At 29.3% G+C, this 21,449-nt stretch overlaps 1 protein-coding gene across 1 annotated transcript in view; it reads right to left on the bottom strand.

The window, feature by feature from the left end:
* The window catches only part of Ptr (patched domain-containing protein), a 41,710-nt gene that overhangs the window by 5,510 nt on the left and 14,751 nt on the right, over positions 1–21,449 (bottom strand). Inside the window, 4 exon segments of the mRNA XM_075309917.1 lie at positions 31–212; positions 279–493; positions 7,033–7,178; positions 8,928–9,058. Of these exon segments, the coding sequence (XP_075166032.1) occupies positions 31–212; positions 279–493; positions 7,033–7,178; positions 8,928–9,058 (674 nt within the window).

The following is a 21,449-nucleotide window of genomic DNA, read 5'->3' as shown; positions in this document are numbered from 1 at the left end:
AGATGAAATGTGTGTTGTTTTGAATTCTACCTTTCATCTTGCCGTTTGGTATCGGCAGTTACAAAATACACCAATTGTATAGCCGGTACTGTGATAATTATATTATCCTCGGTAACTTTGGTTCCGCCAAAAAATACAGGAAAGGCATGGGCATCCCAGGTCACTGGGTTGAACATCAAAGGGAATGTCAAATTCAATTCTCCTGATTCAATCTGCAAAATTTTTATTATTTATTACAAATAAAAATAAATTTTAATTTATTTTTAGCTAAAATTTACATCATCCATTATATAATCCAAATTTAAAACATCATTTTCAAAGCATTCATTTTCCCATCTGGCACAAGCATCCTTATATGTGAAAGTCTCTCCATCATAGGTGACTGTTGCATTTTGTATGATGTTATCCAATTGCCGTAATTCTTTGAAGATTTCTCGCCTAATCATGTTGTCATCTCCATCTTTTGGTATAACAATTACTCGACCAAAACGTCCTAAATGACATAAAATAAATATGAATTTAAAAAATTAATTAGTTAATTAGTGAATAATAAACGGTATGTGTTTTGAATGCCCATTAACACTAGACCACAAAATTTTGTCGAAAAATTTATTTTAATATATATATATATATATATATATATATATATATATATATATATATATATATATATATATATATATATATATATATATATATATATATATATATATATATATATATATATATACATATATATATATATATATATATATATATATATATATATATATATATATATATATATATATATATATATATATATATATATATATATATATATATATATATATATATATATATATATATATATATATATATATATATATATATATATTGGTAGCAATTCTTTAAGGTTTTCAAATTTTGGAAAAATTGATTTTATGAATTTTTGCCATTTTGTTTAATTATTTTGAATTTAAACATTTCGATTTATGCAATTTTTATCATTAATTAAAAACCTTCTAGACGTTTTGACGATGTTTGGGAACTATAGATATAATTATGAAAAATCTTTAGCGTTTTGACGATGTTTGGGAACTATAGATATAATTACGAAAAATCTTTAACGTTAAAACTAATTCTGTGCCATTCAGAGCATGGGAGCCACCGTGGTGCAATGGTTAGCATGCACGCCTTGCACACACAAGGTCGTGGGTTCGATTCCTGCTTCGACCGAACACCAAAAAGTTTTCCAGCAGTGGATTATCCCACCTCAGTAATGCTGGTGACATTTCTGAGGGTTTCAAAGCTTCTCTAAGTGGTTTCACTGCAATGTGGAACGCCGTTCGGACTCGGCTATAAAAAGGAGGTCCCTTGTCATTGAGCTTAACATGGAATCGGGCAGCACCCAGTGATAAGAGAGAAGTTCACCAATGTGGTATAACAATGGACTGAATAGTCTAAGTGAGCCTGATACATCGGGCTGCCACCTAACCTAACCTAACCTTCAGAGCATAAATTTAATTCTAAAATTTTATATAAAAAAATCGCAATTGATATCTAACTCCTTATGAATCAAATCAGGGCTGCCATATGCCAATTTCAATCACAATAACAAACGTTACTTCGCTTAAAATGCTCTAGTTCATAAACGAATTATCCAACATGTGTTAAATCTATGCACGCATACTACTACAAATTCACAGAATCTTTAATATTGTTGTTTACATTTTATTTTCATACTTTTTTCCAATGAAATGTAAAAATTACATTCTGCAGTAAGGTCCACATAATTTTTACAAAATTTTTAGTTAATATGCAAAATATTATAAATTTGATTTTCATTTAATATTTTTCGTAAAAGTGAACCTGTATGTGTAATGGTGTTAATAAGAGCAAATGAGCTCATACTAAATGTGTTAAGGAATTGAGTACATTCTGCATTGATTGCTTCATATATCAATGCATACGTGACATTTTATTGAAAAGATACTCTCTTTTTCTCCTCTTCTCCTCTCCGCCTAATACTCAATCCTTTGTATCCCCATATACATATATAAATATTGCATGCTCTTTTGTTCAATTATTTGAGGAAATCATAAAAAAATATATTACGATTTTGTTTTCTTTCTTTCCCATGTGGTTAGTTGCCCCCGTATTTGCTATATTAAAAAATTGCAAAACAATAGAATTGCTTTTCGTTGAAGAATTATGGCGGTAATAACTGTCGCTGTCTGGAGAATGGGGAAAAAGAGAAAGAGAGAGAGCAAATTATGTTTCATATTTTTCAATATGAATAATGACTGTAAAGTTTTTGCCACCAAATATAAAATCTTAGTTAAAAGAGAGTGGTAATTGCCAAAGGGGGAAGGGGGGCCTTAATGAAGATAGTAAATTTGTGTGAAAGATTGTATAGAAGAAATGCTTATTAAATGTTTATGAAATATACTAACAATACATCGGGGAAGTATGAAAAAAAAAATAAACATGATACACCGAAAAAAAAATTAATACGATTTTTTATTCTATGGAAATATAAAGAAAGTCGGCCATTTTTACTTTAAAAAAATTGAAGTTAGTATAAAATATGAAGTTATTTTACAAAAGTTTTAGAAATAAGTTTTAGAAACCATCTTGCAGTCTATAGGGCTTTGCCCAAATAAATTTGACAAACATTATTTTCCTCTGTTGGTTAAGCTACATTTGTAGTTTAGTCAATATATGGTTTTAAGCTGAAATAAAAAAACAACAACAATATTGGGAAATGTTTATATTTCATAATTAAAAAAAAATAATAAAAAACAAATACTAAAATGATTATAAAATTGCAAATGAAACTCGATTTTCGTATGTTTTTTAATCTGTCGATTTAATTATTATCTGGGGCCTAAATATAGAAGCAATGAAAATGATGCAAAAAAGGAATAATTCCAGGCCCATTTAAATTTTTTTTGGAGATGATCTTAATTTACACTACTTCCGAAGTCCTTCTTATATTTCGAAGCATTGTGTGGTCAAGGTAGAATAGCCCCTACACGGAAAAAATATTGTAGTAAGCACATAGGTTTCTTGTCGCTAAAATAAGAATAGGATTTTTGTGTAGCAACAACAAAAACAACAATTTTTTTATGTTAGCCTGATACCAATGCAGTTTAGTTTAATTTTTTTACTTTCGACCCTCCAAAGTTTCAGACGAAAGTGGGTAATTCAAATCAAAATGACGTGTAATTTCATTTTCGATCCAAAACGCATTTTATTCAATTGGGAAATGATAAATTTATGTTATACTAATTCAACCATTTTGTGAATTTTTATTTTATACTAATTTTGAATAAGAAACTAAACTCACTTTTGATTCAAGTTTTTGTTCACGATGCAAATTATAACGTCTTGAAATAAGCCGTAGTCAAAATGACGAAGGATGACGTTAAGGATGACTTTCCAGGGTTAATAATAGAGTGAACAATAGATTCGATTATTTCCATGGAATCAGACACTCTCCATATAACATTCATATCTGAATGTAGAAAGATAACCACATACTTGTTTAAAATATTCACAGAGTGAATAGATTTTGAGTTTCCACAATAGAATCAGCAGTTGAAACGGAATAGAAATATTTAAAATAACAGATCAAGGGAGCGTATGATTGTTATTAATTATATAGTGTTTTCTTAAATTTAATATATTTACTTTCTAGTTTAAGAATTTTAAAGCCATTTATTCACGAGCTATGAATTTGAACTTTTTATATTTATTAAAATTTTTAATACATTGCGCCTATATTCTCTATAAAAAATTTGTGAAAATATATATCAGATATAAAGTAATATCTTCAATAGAGTTTGCCGCATTAATTATTATTATAAATATAAGCAATGTATAGAAAAACTTCAATGGGTATGAAAGCCTTATAGATCATTCATTAAACTCGATCATGGGAGCGTATGATTGTTATTATTTATATTGTAGTCTTCCTAAATGGTATACAATTACCAAAATATGAAGAATTTTAATGAATTTTATGGCGCCCATGAAAGCTAAATATTCAAACTAATTTTCCTTTAATAAATCTATTAAAATGGTTTTCTGCAATGAAACTACAAGCTGTACAAATAGTTCATTAAAATCTTTACATTTGCAGGGCAAACTAAAATTTTCCACATCATTAACTTTACGATTTTCTTCTTCAAAACAAAAAAAAAAAAGATTGTCCATCAAAACAAAAAACATTGTCCACTAACTCTAATGACTGCGACAAACCTTGTGATGAACTCCACATATAACCTTTCTTAAGTAACTAGACCAATAAAATAGGTGAAGGTTATAAAGTTTTGGAGGGGTTAAGCCAGCATAAACAGAAAGGCCAATAAACAAAAAAGAAAAACATTACCCTCACAAATTTAGATGAGTCATTGGCCATATAATTTAGAAAAACAAATGTATTCCATGAAGACAAATGTATTCCACGACTTGTCCATGCATTCTTTTGTACTTTTTGTTGTTTATTTAATAAAAACTGATTTCTGAATCTGCTTCAATTGAAAACAATCCAAAAATGCGCTTCAGCCTTATACAGTTCAGCTCATAAGATTCCAAAATGCATTGAAAACTATCTTTCATATTCCCCGAAAAAAAAAACAGATGGGTGTGGGAATGCCAGATCTAACAAGTAATCGAGCTTCATATAAAATAAAAACAGAGACATTTAGGCAAAACGCCTAAAAATAAGGAAAATTACTGAGAAAAATATGAGTGTCTTCAATCTAACGCCTGGCCTAGGCCTAAGAAGATAAGTTTTTTGTTTGCAATTTTTTTTCGTTCTTTCTTGCAAACATGTGACCAAATCTCCATGTGAGTACATTAGTAAACCATACTATAGGAGGGATTTTGTTTAATATGCAAGTTGTTGTTATTTTTGAGAATTAGTTCATCATCCTCACTTTTGCTTTGTCCCGTTCATTTGAAAGCACTTGCCTCCAGCTTCCCAAGGAGATGGGGATTATGAATTTCATCGTTGTTGAAGACCACATAGATCGCAGTTATGGCTGACTACGATTCAATTCTTTTGGCGTTTTTTTTATCTCAATTGAATTTCTTTTTGCGCCGCCACTTAAGAATGTGCGAGAGAAAGATGTTGACGGTGATGATGATGATGATGATGACGATAATTTTATGCATCTGCAAAATAAGTTTGTTCTTCGTTCTTCCTCCACCTGCTAGTCTGAGCTCTGTATATACCTTCAAGTTACGATTAAGTGACGTACAATGGAATGGAAATCAGAAAGTCAACGAAAACCAAGTCAAATGAACTACAATAGAAAGATGCTTCCAGACGTTTCAACGATTTTTCTAAAGATTTCCAAAGATTTACTCTAATACAATAATGAAGTGAATCTTAGTTAAAAGTGGAGACAATGAGAAAGACGAAGAGTGTCTTCAAGGCCCTCTAGATGAAATTGAATTTTGGAAAATTCGAAGATGAATAAAATGTAAAATGAATATATCGTAAATATCGACATTTTGGAAATTCAAAATAGATTTTAAAAATACTTTAATCGTAATGGACTAAATTGTCTAAATGAGCCTGATATAAAAGGGGTTGTGGCTATAATAAGACCTAAGCTAACCTAACACGTTCGAAGGTGGATTTCATTCAGATTATCAGAGAAAGTTAGGAAGGCTTACAAAATTTGCGATATTTCCTTAATTAGGGGCCTTCGTTTTCACGTCCGCCAATTTTTTAAGCCTTTGTAGATTATATGGCATATTTCAATGGATTGTGTAAAACCAAACTCTTAATTTTTATGGCTGTCAAAAGCTATTTGGATCATAATTATCTTCTATGCCTCTTCGTTCAGCCCAATGATAAGAAGTGTCATAGGAAGCTACGCTAAAATTTTAAGAGAGCATTGTCAAAATGATGTCTCTTCGTTCACCCAATGATAAGTAATGCCATAGGAGGCTACTCTACAATTTTAAGAGAGCATTTAGTAGGTTTCAATGGAAAAATTGTTCCAAGTAAAGTAGAAGATGTTTTGTTTGAGTTTGAGCTTCACCAACACAATTAAAAACTAAAACAATCACTAAATTTAGATTTCACATTCACATATAACATTATTTAATTTAAATTTATAATCTACCATAACATTCATTTTCTCCTTACTGAATTTTGAAATTTCTCTCATTTACTACTTTTGCTACGAGTAAAGGAGCACAACTAATAATGAGTATCATTTCTAAAGATATACAAGTAAGTCAACACAGAGAGAGAGAGTGTGTAGAGTAAAGTAGAGAATAGCATAGTAGAGCAGATTAGAGTATCAGTTATATCACTTCAGTTTACAACAGCTCTTTCCCTATAACATATGACTTTATATTCAATTCAAAGGCCTTAATATGCTAGAGCCTGTATGAATTCCCAAATAACATTTGCCTCTTTAGTAGACATACATACATTATTACGATCATCATGACTGACACCACAGATCTCCAATGAATGGCCAGAGGGCATAAACACACACGTCTATGTATATGTTTGTGTGTGTATTCCTATTTCTGCATACCGAGAAGAATTATTCTCTTTAGATCCATATTTAAATTTACAGTTTACTAAATTGAATTAAACCGCGGTCTTATTACGAAAATTAAAATAAACACATTCCCATATGCAAATGCCTATGGTCGATGGTCATTTTCAACTAAATGGCGGGTGCGAAAGAAAACAACAACATAAACAGAAGAACGCCGAGAAAACGGTAAGGAGAAAGCAATGTCACTTCTACAAAGCCGGTACCAAATAAAATCATTAACGAATCAAAACGAAGAAGAAGAAGACGTTGAGAATTAAAAAAAAAAACGTAAAACCCGCCTTTTTGCGTATGAGAGTATAGATCTTAAGTGAAATTGCCATAACAAATGAAACTCAAACGCACTTTGGTCAATTGGTGTGTTCTTTATTCAAAAGTACATAGAGTCAATTTACAGACTTGATTTAAAATTAAATTTGAATTTTGTCTCGGTATTTTTTATTTTTCCATTCACACTTACCTGGTCTAGTTATACGGCCCACATTAAATCGATGTGTGTAATTGACCTTAAAATACTGTTCGACTATTGCTCTTTCAGCCTTTCCCTCTCCATTGACTGGTGAAAATAGATATTCAGGATCTATTTGATATTTTAACTGTTGGTAACTGTAATGAAATACAAAAAAAAAAAACAATAAAAACTTAATAATATAAATACAAAATATAATAAAATTAATTTTTATCAGCTCAACATTCAAAATTTTCTCAGATTAGATGTGCACGCATATGAAGAGTTATGAGAAGAGATAACGTGCAATATGAGAAGAGACTACCAAAAATGGTAAATTTTTTATTGTTTGATAGATCGGAAGAATTCTTGATGGTTTGGTAGAATTTTCAAAATATTCCTCTCCAATTAAGAATTACTTTTTTATAGAACTAAAATGCTGAAAAAATTTTCTATTAAGTTTGGAGAAAATTTTCTATAAAAATAAAATTAAAAATAAATAAAATTTTGAGAAAATTTTCTATGGAAATAAAATGTTGAGAAATTTTTCTATAGAAATAAAATTTTGAGAAAATTTTCTATAGCAAAAAAAATTGTGAGAAAATTTTCTATAGAAATAAAATTTTTATAGAAATAAAATTTTGAAAAAATTTTCTATAGAAATAAAATTTTGACAAAATTTTCTACAGAAATAAAATTTTGACAAAATTTTCTATAGAAATAACATTTTGAGAACATTTCCTATAGAAATAAAATTTTGAGAAAATTTTCTATAGAAATAAAATTTTGACAAAATTTTCTATAGAAATAAAATGTTGACAAAATTTTCTATATAAATAAAATTTTGAGAAAATTTCCTATAGAAATAAAATTTTGACAAAATTTTCTATAGAAATAAAATTTTGAAAAAATTTTCTATACAAATAAAATTTTGAGAAAATTTTCTATAGAAATAAAATTTTGACAAAATTTTCTATAGAAATAAAATTTTGAGAAAATTTTCTATAGAAATAAAATTTTGACAAAATTTTCAAAAAAAATAAAATTTTGACAAAAATTTTTATAGAAATAAAAGTTTGAGAAAATTTTCTATAGAAATACAATTTTGAAAAATATTTCTATGGAAATAAAATGTTGAGAAATTTTTCTAAAGAAATAAAATTTTGAGAAAATTTTCTATACAAATAAAATTTTGAGAAAATTTTCTATAGAAATAACATTTTGACAAAATTTTCTATAGAAATAAAATTTTGACAAAATTTTCTATAGTAATAAAATTTTGAGAAAATTTTCTAGAGAAATAAAATTTTGAAAAAAGTTTCCTATAGAAATAAAATTTTGAGAAAATTTTCTATAGAAATAAAATTTTGAGAAAATTTTTTATAGAAACCTTTTATACAAATAAATTTTCTATAGAAATAAAATTTTGACAAAATTTTCTATAGAAATACAATTTTGACAAAATTTTCTATGGAAATAAAATTTTGAGAACACTTTCTACAGAAATAAAATTTTCCATAGAAATAAAATTTAGCAAAATAAGATGTTTTTGATTTACAATTAATTATTAGTCGAGCTTTATGGACAATAGGGTCATTGAAAAGAAAACGCCAGATACAAATCTGAATAGTCTAAGTGAATAGTGGACTGAATAGTCTAAGTGAGCCTGAAAATAAATCAGAGAAATGCGTCTTCTATGCTAAGCAAAATACGGATTCGTATTTTAAAGACATGAAATCTTTCGTCTCACGACAATATTTTTTAAATTTAATATTTTTAGTGCATGTAATTATTACTAAGTTTGATTTCTTTTTGAATATGCACCCATTTATTCACCTCCATTTAAGAAATTCCCCATAATTTCAGTTTTAATGTAATAATTTTAAATAAAACTATTTTCAACTTACCCCGTTATACACAAAAGAGTTAATAATGTTGGCACTATTATAAAATAACCCGGATGTTTGGCAATGAATTTTCCCAAATAGAAAAATGTTTTGTTTAAAGTTTTGTCCACACAAGAAATGCCACAAGTCATCTGTAAAGAAAAATATACAAAAAATTAAACAACTTGCAATTAAAGTAAGGAAAACACATAAAAAATATTTCTTTATTTTTATATAAAAAAAAAAACAGCGAAAAACCTTGCATTGCAATTTCATTTCATTAATGACTTGTAACATTAAGATTAAGAGATTTGCTGCACCACTAAAGTTTTTTTCAACGAATGTTAATGTTATGCTGTATTTTGACATTTGCCCCCACCTCGCTGCTACCCATATTACAGAGCTGTCACATGGGGCTCTGTGCTTAAGGGTTCCATTTACTTTGTATGTATTTTCAATGGTTGTTTATGTTTTTTTTGTCATACATATGCAAGCCATTTGGACATGTGTCTGATGTATATGAGAAAAATAAATCCGTAACATATAAAAAACTCGAACAATTGTATTAAAAGTTTATTGTAAATGCTGGTTACATTATAAACCTACATTTTATTCATTTTGAAATTGAGTTAAAGGGGACTAGGTTTAAATTGGAAAAAGGCTCCACTTTTCCAAAATATATAATATTTAAAAATTTTGGAAATAGACAAAGATTATTAAATTTTTGTATTCTCTAAATTAAAATAATGATTTTGTTTACTTTTCACCACCATAAACTAATGCTAAATCTAACTTAGTTTCTATTAAATCAAACAAAATCATATATAATTTTTATTTTTCTACAATTGGCGCCATATCATAAAATAATTCAAGATTGTTTTTTTGTAGATAATTTTCGTTAAACCTTTTTTTTTTTGAAATATTTACAATCATCCGGATTTTGATTTTATACAAAATCATGCTAAGCTATAGTGCATAGACCTTTTCAACTAAATATTTTAAACTTAGTTATTTATTTATTTAAAGTCATGTTTATCACATACAAAAAGGGGATTAATAAATGAAAATGAAATTGCTGCTGCATGCACCTCAATATAGACGACTACACCCCTTTATGGAGACCATTACGTTGGCGAATAGGTGGACGTTTAATAAATCGTATGGAATGATTGTTTTGTTTTTTCAGTTTTATAATTGTGTTAAAAACAAATTCAAATCATTTTGGGTGACAAGTGATTTGTATTTAAAGCAACCACCCCGCCCTGCCCCTCTTTTCTAATAATGTAAGGCAAGGTTAATGACTGCGGCCGAATTAAATGAAAACTTTAATAAGCGTAGGGTAATAAAAAAATGCATTGATTTCTAGAAAACAAATGCTCTTAACCGCAAACATAATAAGATTTTAGTATTCAGCCAGTCAATAGCTAATAAAATTGGGAATATTGGCTAGATATTATTACCATTTATTTAAGAAACATTTTACAAATTTTAACAATAAGAATTTTATTGCCTCCTCTTTTGTTAAATTTTATTATTAATTTACCCGGCAGCCATAAAAAATATAACAATTTAACAGAAAGAAAATAATTACAGCTACAAATGGAGCTAGAGCTCTGCATAAATAACTTTTAAATGGTAGCTAATCCCCTGAGAAATGCATTTCTAATTTCTAACTTTGTAAAATATTAATTAAATCAGGTACCCAGCAAAAAATATTGAAAGTTCTTCTAAAGGCATGACTTCAAAAGCACTTCCAAAAATATTCTCCCAAAAAATGTTTTATATTTTAACTATACAGGATGTTCTTTAAATTCAATTTTGTATTACTTGCCTCGTTCACATTTTTAATGGGTAATTTTAACTTTTTTATTTCAAATAGGTTAAAAACAGAGTAAGAATTAATAAAATGTTAGAAATTATTCAAATTTTTGCCGAAAAAATCCATTCTAGAAAAATTGAGAATTTTTGAAAATATTTGGAAGTTCTTCTGAAGGTACAACTTTAAAAGCACTTCCAAAAATGTCTTCCCAAAGATGTTCTTTATTTTAAGTACATAGGAAGTTAATTTTAGTCAATTTTTTATAACTAGCTTTTTTCATAGTTTTAATGGGAAATTTTAAGTTGTTTTGTTTTTAAAAGCTTAAAAACAGATTTAGAATTAATAAGTAACAAAGTCGGGCGGGGCCGACTATATTATACCCTGCACCACTTTGTAGATCTAAATTTTCGATATCATATCACATCCGTGAAATGTGTTGAGGGCTATATGTAAAGGCTTGTCCCAAATACATACATTTAAATATCACTCGATCTGGACAGAATTTGATAGACTTCTACAAAATCTATAGACTCAAAATTTAAGTCGGCTACTACACTAGGGTGGAACACAATGTTAGTAAAAAAAATATGGGAAACATTTAAATCGGAAGCAATTTTAAGGAAACTTCGCAAAAGTTTATTTATGATTTATCGCTCGATATATATGTATTAGAAGTTTAGGAAAATTAGAGTCATTTTTACAACTTTTCGACTTAGCAGTGGCGAATTTACAAGGAAACTGTTGGTATTTTGACCATTTTTGTCGAAATCAGAAAAACATATATATGGGAGCTATATCTAAATCTGAACCGATTTCAACCAAATTTGGCACGCATAGCTACAATGCTAATTCTACTCCCTGTGCAAAATTTCAACTAAATCGGGGTTAAAAATGGCCTCTGAGTGTAAATCGGACGAAAGCTATATATGGGAGGTATATCTAAATCTGAACCGATTTCAACCAAATTTGGCACGCATAGCTACAATGCTAATTCTACTCCCTGTACGAAATTTCAACTAAATCGGAGAAAAAATTGGCCTCTGTGGTCATATGAGTGTAATTCGGGCGAAAGCTACATATGGGAGCTATATCTAAATCTGAACCGATTTCAACCAAATTTGGCACGCATAGCTACAATGCTAATTCTACTCCATGTGCAAAATTCCAACCAAAGTGGGCCAAAACTCTGGCTTTTAGGACCATATTAGTCCATATCGGGCGAAAGATATATATGGGAGCTGTATCTAAATCTGAACCGATTTCAATCAAATTTTGCACACTTGACTATACGACTAAGTGTTATGTTTGTACAAAATTTCAAGCAAATCGGTATAAAACTCTGGCTGCTGGGTCCATATTAGTGCATATTGGGCGAAAGATATATATGGGAGCTATATCTAAATCTGAACCGATTTCTTCCAAAATCAATAAGGTTCTATTTTGACCCAAATTAGGAACATGTGCCAAATTTGAAGGCGATTGGACTTAAATTGCGACCTAGACTTTGATCACAAAAATGTGTTCACAGACAGACGGACAGACGGACATGGTTATATCGACTCAGGGACCCACCCTGAGCATTATTGCCAAAGACACCATGTGTCTATCTCGTCTCCTTCTGGGTGTTACAAAGATATGCACTAACTTATAATATCCTGTTCCACAGTGTGGCGCAGGGTATAATAAAATGGTACAAATTATTTAAATTTTGCCGAAAAAAATGCTGAGGCCATTCCAGAAAAATTGTGAATTTTTGAAAATGTTCGATATCAAACGTCCCAGACAAGCGTTAGAATGCATTAAAAATCATAAAAAATTTTAAAAATTATTTATTTGTCAAAATATCACAAAATTTCTTAATTCACATCCAAAACACTGAATTCGCATCACACCTTATGAAAATGAAATTCAGTGCAACGGATGTTGAAATGGTGGACATCCGTCCTATGACAAGCCCATGTTAAATTCATCGCTTCTGTGCCAATTTTGCACCACTTCCGGATCCATGGCGACGCTTTTTTTGCTGGGTATGTATTAAAAATCATAAAAAATTAGAAAATTTTTTCATTTGGCAAAATATCACACAATTAGTTTAGGTTAGGTTAGGTTATGTGGCAGCCCGATGTATCAGGCTCACTTAGACTATTCAGTCCATTGTGATACCACAGTGGTGAACTTCTCTCTTATCACTGAGTGCTGCCCGATTCCATGTTAAGCTCAATGATAAGGGACCTCCTTTTTATAGCCGAGTCCGAACGGCGTTCCACATTCCAGTGGAACCACTTAGAGAAGCTTTGAAACCCTCAGAAATGTCACCAGCATTACTGAGGTGGGATAATCCACCGCCGAAAAACTTTTTGGTGTTCGGTCGTAGCAGGAATCGAACCCACGACCTTGTGTATGCAAGGCGGGCATGCTAACCATTGCACCACGGTGGCTCCCACACAATTACTTAATTCACATCCAAAACACTGAATTCGGAACTGCAAATTCGGTGCAACGGCTGTGGAAATGGTGGACATCCGTCCTATGACAAACCCATGTTAATTTCATCGCTTCTGCGCCAATTATAAAATAAAAATAAAAGTAAAATACAAATAAAAATAAACTAAAATAATATAAAATAAAATAAAATAAAAATAAATAAAATAAAATAAAATAAAATAAAATAAAATAAAATAAAAATAAAATAAATAAATTTTAAACCAATGAAATCTATAGAATATTTTTTTTTCAGAGCAAATAAATAAACTCTCAGTTCAGTGGAAATAAAATAAAATAAAATAAAATAAAATAATATAATATTCAATTAAAATAAAACTACAACTAAAACTAAAATAAAAATAAATTAATATAAAATAAAATAAAAAAAACAGAATAAAGCAAACAAAAATAAATGTAGGGGTTATTATTCCATGGTTTGGTTTATTTTGGTTTATTTTACACAAAATGGGGATTTTCTATGATTTTTATTACTATTTCAAATTATGAAGTATGGTCAATATTTATATACAAATTTAAAATCATCTCCTAAGTTGATCTAGTCCTAGATGTCCGCCTGTCCACTTGTTGTTTATAATCTAGTACAACCCTTATAAACCATGTCATCTTTTTCCTAATAAGTCTAAATTATTAGAAATGTTTTTATATTAAAATTTTTTTAATAGTTTCTCTGAATTTTCAAGTCACATTAGTTTACTTCATATTAAAATGGATCAAGGTCATTGCCTTTTTTAAAAGTAATAATCATATTAGCAATAACTATATATACTTTTTTTTGAACTGATCTAATGTACATCATCATCATAATGATCATCATCTCTATGCCCTTTTTTTGTTTTTCTTAAAACTCGAACTTTGCATTTTTGTTAGTTAAAACTAAATATAATTTAAGCACGTCATCTCCCTGAACTCGAAACTTAAAACTAATGATGACAATAACAAAATACCAATGAATGGATCATTGCTCTAACAGTCTCGGCCACATAGTCAGTCAGTCAGTCATTTGGCCTGACTGAATTTTTTTATATTTTTTTATATATATCAGCAAATGTAGTTAAGTAGTAGACCCAAGACTAGAGTATGCCAGAGATTTTCAAATAAAAAAATTAAATCAAAAAAAAAAAAAAAATATCAAAATTCAAACATGAACTATAGTCAAGTGGTAAACGCATCAAAAATAACACCAAATGGAAATTGTGACAAAGGCTAAGTCAATAATGATGATCATACTTTTGCTGATGCAGCGGCAAGCAGTGGAAATTGGGGTTATATCAAAAGGGCCCTGAGATGAAATATTTGACCAAGTGGTGATCGATATCCTTCAAACAAGAATTAAATCTTCACTGATGTTTAGGACAAATAATGTGTTAAAGCCTGCTTATAACTGAAATACTGGAGAACATTTGGAGAAAAATTGATTCCTCTTGTTCAATAATCCTTCAATGGGCATGGCCACTCACGTTTCATGTCTTCAATTAAAACAAAACTGTTTCTCCGGACTGATGGCTTGAAAAGCTAAATCAAGCGCATAGTTTGGTCTTTGGATGGTCACATTGTTAAGGCCTTCGTTTTCTAAGGCCTTTATAATAGTCAAACTTTGGACTCTAACCAAGCACACTTATACTCTAGACAGTTTGAACATCAAAACTCAATTATGTGAGCACACTTTACACAATTGGCTATGGTCATTTTAATGATATGGACCAATACTTGATGTTGATGCATTTTTAGTGAATAGTATCTATGGGCGCCTTTCATAAAATCAACAGAAATAAAATCGAAAGTCAAAGCAAATCAAAGTATTTTTTAATTTAAAGAAGAAAAAACGCCAAATCATCAATCAGCAAAACCAACCGCCAGTTTATGCATCTGCCCATTCATTTATGCATCTGCCCCAGGCCAAAGTAATTCTCCTCCCCACCAGGCCAAATATTCACTTGACATGCCTATGAGTTTTAAGGTAGACATCCCATAGCGAGAGTCTAATTTTCATTAACAACATCACCAACTACTTGAGATTACCTTTAGATTTGATAATGAACTTTGTTGCTTTGGTGCTTGCGACACTTTTTTTCATTTTGATACTTTTTTGACAATTTTATTGTAAACGTTTTGGCTATTTATGGTGTGTCTTCAAGTCTTGTTGATGGATGGATGGATGCTTATGTTATTTGGTCTCCTCCAATTGGGTTTTAGGTTTAACGATGTTGAAAATAAGCAAATTAAATGGAAACAGACAAGAGTTTCATCATTACACACTGTTGGCTGCTTCATTCGTTCGTTCATTCATTCATTCATGGCTAATGAGTATTTCTACGCAACTGACATTCGAAGAGCTTCGGTCGCTTTTGGCCACCGTGTCAAAGTGATGATGCTAATTAAAATGAACATTCGCTAAGGTGTCGGAGCGGGATGGTGATGCTTATGATTTGAAACTTCATTGTTGTGTTACAAGCCAACCATCCAATGGGTATAATAAATTAATAAAGTTTATGATCCGTAATTTGTTTGGAGTTTGCTATGATGGTTTATAGTCTAAACTAGTTTATGATTAGAGCTTGGTTGACACTCGTTTATTGTTTTCGATTGCGTTTTCCAATAAAATTTGCAGTATTTTGAACTTTGTATTTGATTTCTGTAGTTTTCATTGCCTATGAAGTTTTTTCGTGTGTGTGTGTGTTTTTTTTTCTTTTTGCCATATTCATTTATTAATGACGCAATAGGGGTCTACTCATAGGTTTGACCTTTGATGTTAGCCCAGCACGTTTGGTTTACTTGAATAATTTAGATTTTTTGGATTTGTTTTGATGCAAGACATATGACTCTGTGGCTTTGAACTTGTCAGAGTTTCTTGACCCAAATTTTTGTAACGAAATGATGAAATTTTGTTTCCAAGAATATCGGAAATTTATTTAAAGAGTATTTTAAAATCTTCTTATAAATGAAACTGGAAACTGTTAATAACGATATAAGAGAGTTATATTATAGGAAAATTATCGCGACTTAGCTTGAAGCACATTGTTTATATTTTTATAACTTTCTGTTTTTTTGTAACATACCACAAATCATTAATTTATATAAGTATACTGAAGTTCCCATTGATATATTTTTAATTGAAAAATAATTTAACTAAGTTAATACTGAAAAAGTAAATATGATTAGCCTTATTATTTGTCATTTAATAAGACTGATTTATTTATTTTTTTTTTAAGAAAAGTAAATGCGATATTTTGTGTAGCCCTTATGTCTGCGTAGCTCAAATTTTAAGCTTTTATAAAGGTCAAAGTTGGGATAGAACCTAGCATTGGTAGAAACGTAAAGTTCCCAAAGTTTTGGCTTACGCTAAATAAACTAAATGCACTTTTACAAAACAGAAATACTCCGCATTACTGTGAGGTTCAAATACTATTGAAAATGAACTCATAAACCTATGCATGTATTTCAGATAAGCTTGCTATTCCGCCGCACAATTTAATCTAATGCTCTAAATCCCTGAAAAACGGCCGCAATTAAAGAAAATGAAAGTTCTAACGCACGAAGGCAATACCTCCTGTCACAAATCAGAGTAAAATTAAATAAAACGAAAAATTCGAAAAATAATTGTATAATTAGATGTAATGCATTTGGACGTCAATTGCCTGTTTCGGTATCAGGCTAACATGAAATAAAAATTCTATGTACATTGTACTTTTCGAAATCAAGAAAATACATAATTACACAATTTCACTATTTCTAGGGAATGGTTGGTGTAAACTACAAAATAAAAACAGAAGACTTAAGCAACAAACTCAAATTCTATTCTCTCACCACACGGAGTGTACAATGTCTTTACCATTTTTTTGTAACATACCACAAAGCATTAATTGATATAAGTATACAGAAGTTCCCATTGATATATTTTTAATTGAAAAATAATTTAACTAATAATGAAAAAGTAAATAAGATTAGCCTTATTATTTGTCATTTAATAAGACTGATTTATTTATTTTTTTTTAAGAAAAGTAAATGCGATATTTTTGTAGCCCTTATGCCTGCGTAGTTCAAATTTTAAGCTTTTATAAAGGTCAAAGTTGGGATAGAATTTGGCAACACATAGGGTTGGGTAACCTAGCATTGGTAGAAACGTAAAGTTCCCAAAGTTTTGGCTTACGCTAAATAAACTAAATGCATTTTTACAACACAGAAATACTCCGCATTACTGTGAGGTTCAAATACTATTGAAAATGAACTCATAAACCTATGCATGTATTTCAGATAAGCTTGCTATTCCGCCGCACAATTTAATCTAATGCTCTAAATCCCTGAAAAACGGCCGCAATTAAAGAAAATGAAAGTTCTAACGCACGAAAACAATACCTCCTGTCACAAATCATAGTAAAATTAAATAAAACGAAAAAATTCTATGTACATTGTACTTTTCGAAATCAAGAAAATACATAATTACAAAATTTCACCATTTATAGGGAATGGTTGGTGTAAACTACAAAATAAAAACAGAAGACTTAAGCAACAAACTCAAATTCTATTCTCTCACCACACGGAGTGTACAATGTCTTTAGCATTATGTAGAGAAACATTGCTCCTTAAAGGTGTTACATTCCTATGTAACGGTCGCTGTAAATGGACGTAAAGACTTAAACAACAAACTGAATGTTTATTCTTTCACAACATGGAGTGTACAATGTCTGTACCACTCTGTATAGAAACATTGCTCCTTACATTCTTATGTAATGATTACTGTAGACGAAACAAAAGACTTAAGCAACGAACTTATATAAAATAAATACAAAATGTTCTTTACCAATAAAATGGGATATATTATGAGTCTTCATCCTGTTTGTAACACATTGAAATATTTTGTTCGACTAATGCATAGTTTATAGGGTTCTTCAGTGCACCCCCACTATATTTTCTATCCATATTACGTGCAGAAATATATCGTATATATATATATATATATATATATATATATATATATATATATATATATATATATATATATATATATATATATATATATATATATATATATATATATATATATATATATATATATATATATATATATATATATATATATATATATATATATATATATATATATATATATATATATATATATATATATATATATATATATATATATATATATATATATATATATATATATATATATATATATATATATATATATATATATATATACATATATATATATATATATATTAATTTATACATATAAAGGGTGATTCTTTTGAGGTTAGGATTTTCATGCATTAGTATTTGACAGATCACGTGGGATTTCAGACATGGTGTCAAAGAGAAAGATGCTCAGTATGCTTTGACATTTCATCATGAATAGACTTACTAACGAGCAACGCTTGCAAATCATTGAATTTTATTACCAAAATCAGTGTTCGGTTCGAAATGTGTTTATCGACAAATTTTGTTCAGCGATGAGGCTCATTTGTGGTTGAATGGCTACGTAAATAAGCAAAATTGCCGCATTTGGAGTGAAGAGCAACCAGAAGCCGTTCAAGAACTGCCCATGCATCCCGAAAAATGCACTGTTTGGTGTGGTTTGTACGCTGGTGGAATCATTGGACCGTATTTTTTCAAAGATGCTGTTGGACGCAACGTTACGGTGAATGGCGATCGCTATCGTTCGATGCTAACAAACTTTTTGTTGCCAAAAATGGAAGAACTGAACTTGGTTGACATGTGGTTTCAACAAGATGGCGCTACATGCCACACAGCTCGCGATTCTATGGCCATTTTGAGGGAAAACTTCGGAGAACAATTCATCTCAAGAAATGGACCGGTAAGTTGGCCACCAAGATCATGCGATTTGACGCCTTTAGACTATTTTTTGTGGGGCTACGTCAAGTCTAAAGTCTACAGAAATAAGCCAGCAACTATTCCAGCTTTGGAAGACAACATTTCCGAAGAAATACGGGCTATTCCGGCCGAAATGCTCGAAAAAGTTGCCCAAAATTGGACTTTCCGAATGGACCACCTAAGACGCAGCCGCGGTCAACATTTAAATGAAATTATCTTCAAAAAGTAAATGTCATGGACCAATCTAACGTTTCAAATAAAGAACCGATATATATATATATATATATATATATATATATATATATATATATATATATATATATATATATATATATATATATATATATATATATATATATATATATATATATATATATATATATATATATATATATATATATATATATATATATATATATATCAAAAGAAATTTCGATATTGATTATTAAGTAAGGCATACTTTTGCTCTACCTGCAGTAGAGCTTTTATATAAGCCATGTTTTAATATCATTTAATGTATTAACATAAAATGGTTAAAAAATCAAATTAAATAAAAAAATGTTTGTTAAAAAAATTAAAGGTATCATAAAATCGTCTTAAACATAAAATTTAAATATTTTTCCTTTAGCAAATTTTAATAAAACATTATGAGCCTTAGTAAATATAATGCAAGAAATAAAAGTTTATGATTCACGAAATCAATGTAAATTTCAGAAACATAAATTTCCAATTGTTGCATAACAAAATTTTTGGATTTTTTACCTCTTTAGAATGACTCATCGTTGATGATATTATAACGTCAGATAAACCATCGTTGGATTTTTGCCAAAATATGGTCTTTACTTGACCGTAATAAGTTAAGGTTAATAAGATATCAATGGTACCGAGTATTTCTTTTATTTACATATAAGTGTAAAATTGTTGACTAACCACTTTATAACCATTATAAAAAGACTATATGATTGATTTACCCTTTGAAAGCAAACACAAAACGAATTCACATACATGTGCCAATGAAATTTTGGCAATAACTTAATTACTTTACCTCTAAATAGAGACAGCTACATTACCGTTTTAACAAACAATGGCATTCGCCTCTACAAGAAATTAAATTCAAATTTGATTTCATAATGAGAAGAATAGACTGACATGGCAAATGGTTTTTAAGACTGTCTATAGAAATCAGCTACAATTAAAGTATTGCAAGAAAATAAGAAATAGAACCACTTAAATACTTACATATTAATAAATATTTAAGTGAGGGTAAATTTGTATGTTATTGTTACTATTATATTGTATTTTTTTTTCTTCTAAATATCTGTAATCACGTTTTTGAATAAGTGTTTGAGTGTATGGTTGTCTTTGGCTTTAATAAGTTGGGTCGAGGCTAAACAGCTGACATTCAATGTCTCTGTGACTTAGTCTCTAAAGCTGTAGATGTACAATTGTTTGCTTTGCTTTGGTTTTATTAAAAAGCTTATGTTAGCTAATAGATTCTATCTATATTTTACTTTTTAGTCGTAATAACGTTTAACAGAACTTACACATGGCCATGTTATACAAAGTATGGTTATGGCGATAAACCCCCTAGGGGTGGCATTTACTCTGTCCATTGTGTGGTATATACAAATTAGCTTGGAATTGTTTGCTGATAGTATTGTTCTTTTTTCTATTGTAAGAGTTTGGCCCACAAGTCTACTTTCTATCTATGGTTGATCGTTATATGCTTGAAATGTTTAATGAGAACATTACCATGCCATTTCTTTTTTTTTCTATCAGGCTTGGCTACTTTCTTAATCAAAACTAAAAGCAAAATTTATTACAGTGAAAGAAAACGAACATCGTGGTCGGATGATCGCATAAAATGATCTTAGACAATATACGGTGGTCCATAATTATTCAATAAAATTAAATATTTTTTGATATAATAGATATACTAACAGAAAGTTAGATTCTGAATTTAATTTTTTTTGCTCGTTGGTTGAGATCAATTCATCACTGCTATCCTCTCTTTTTCATTTAACTTTATCATCAGCACATACTAATGCAAATACTCCATAATCATAAAAGTAATGATTATTTTCCCAAAACCGATACAAAAATAATTTATTTCTTCGAAATTTCCGAAATAAATCGATTTGGCAATATAACAGAGAAAAAAATTTCACCAAACTGTTTTCAGTTAAAATTTTAATTGAATTTTCAAAAATATTAAATTAAAACTGTAATTGATATTTTTTTAATTAAAACAATATCAATCACAAGAATTAATAATGTTAATTAATTATTTAATTGGATCAATCAATTTTTTAATTTACTTTGTGATTGATACTATCATTTGTGAGCTTCTGATTATAGATATTTAATTAATCCAGAGGACCAAC

The sequence above is a fragment of the Haematobia irritans genome, chromosome 5 (assembly GCF_050003625.1).
Source record: "Haematobia irritans isolate KBUSLIRL chromosome 5, ASM5000362v1, whole genome shotgun sequence".
NCBI lineage: Eukaryota > Metazoa > Arthropoda > Insecta > Diptera > Muscidae > Haematobia > Haematobia irritans.
Note: the sequence above shows the minus strand (reverse complement) of the source record. Positions and strands in the feature narration are given on the sequence as shown.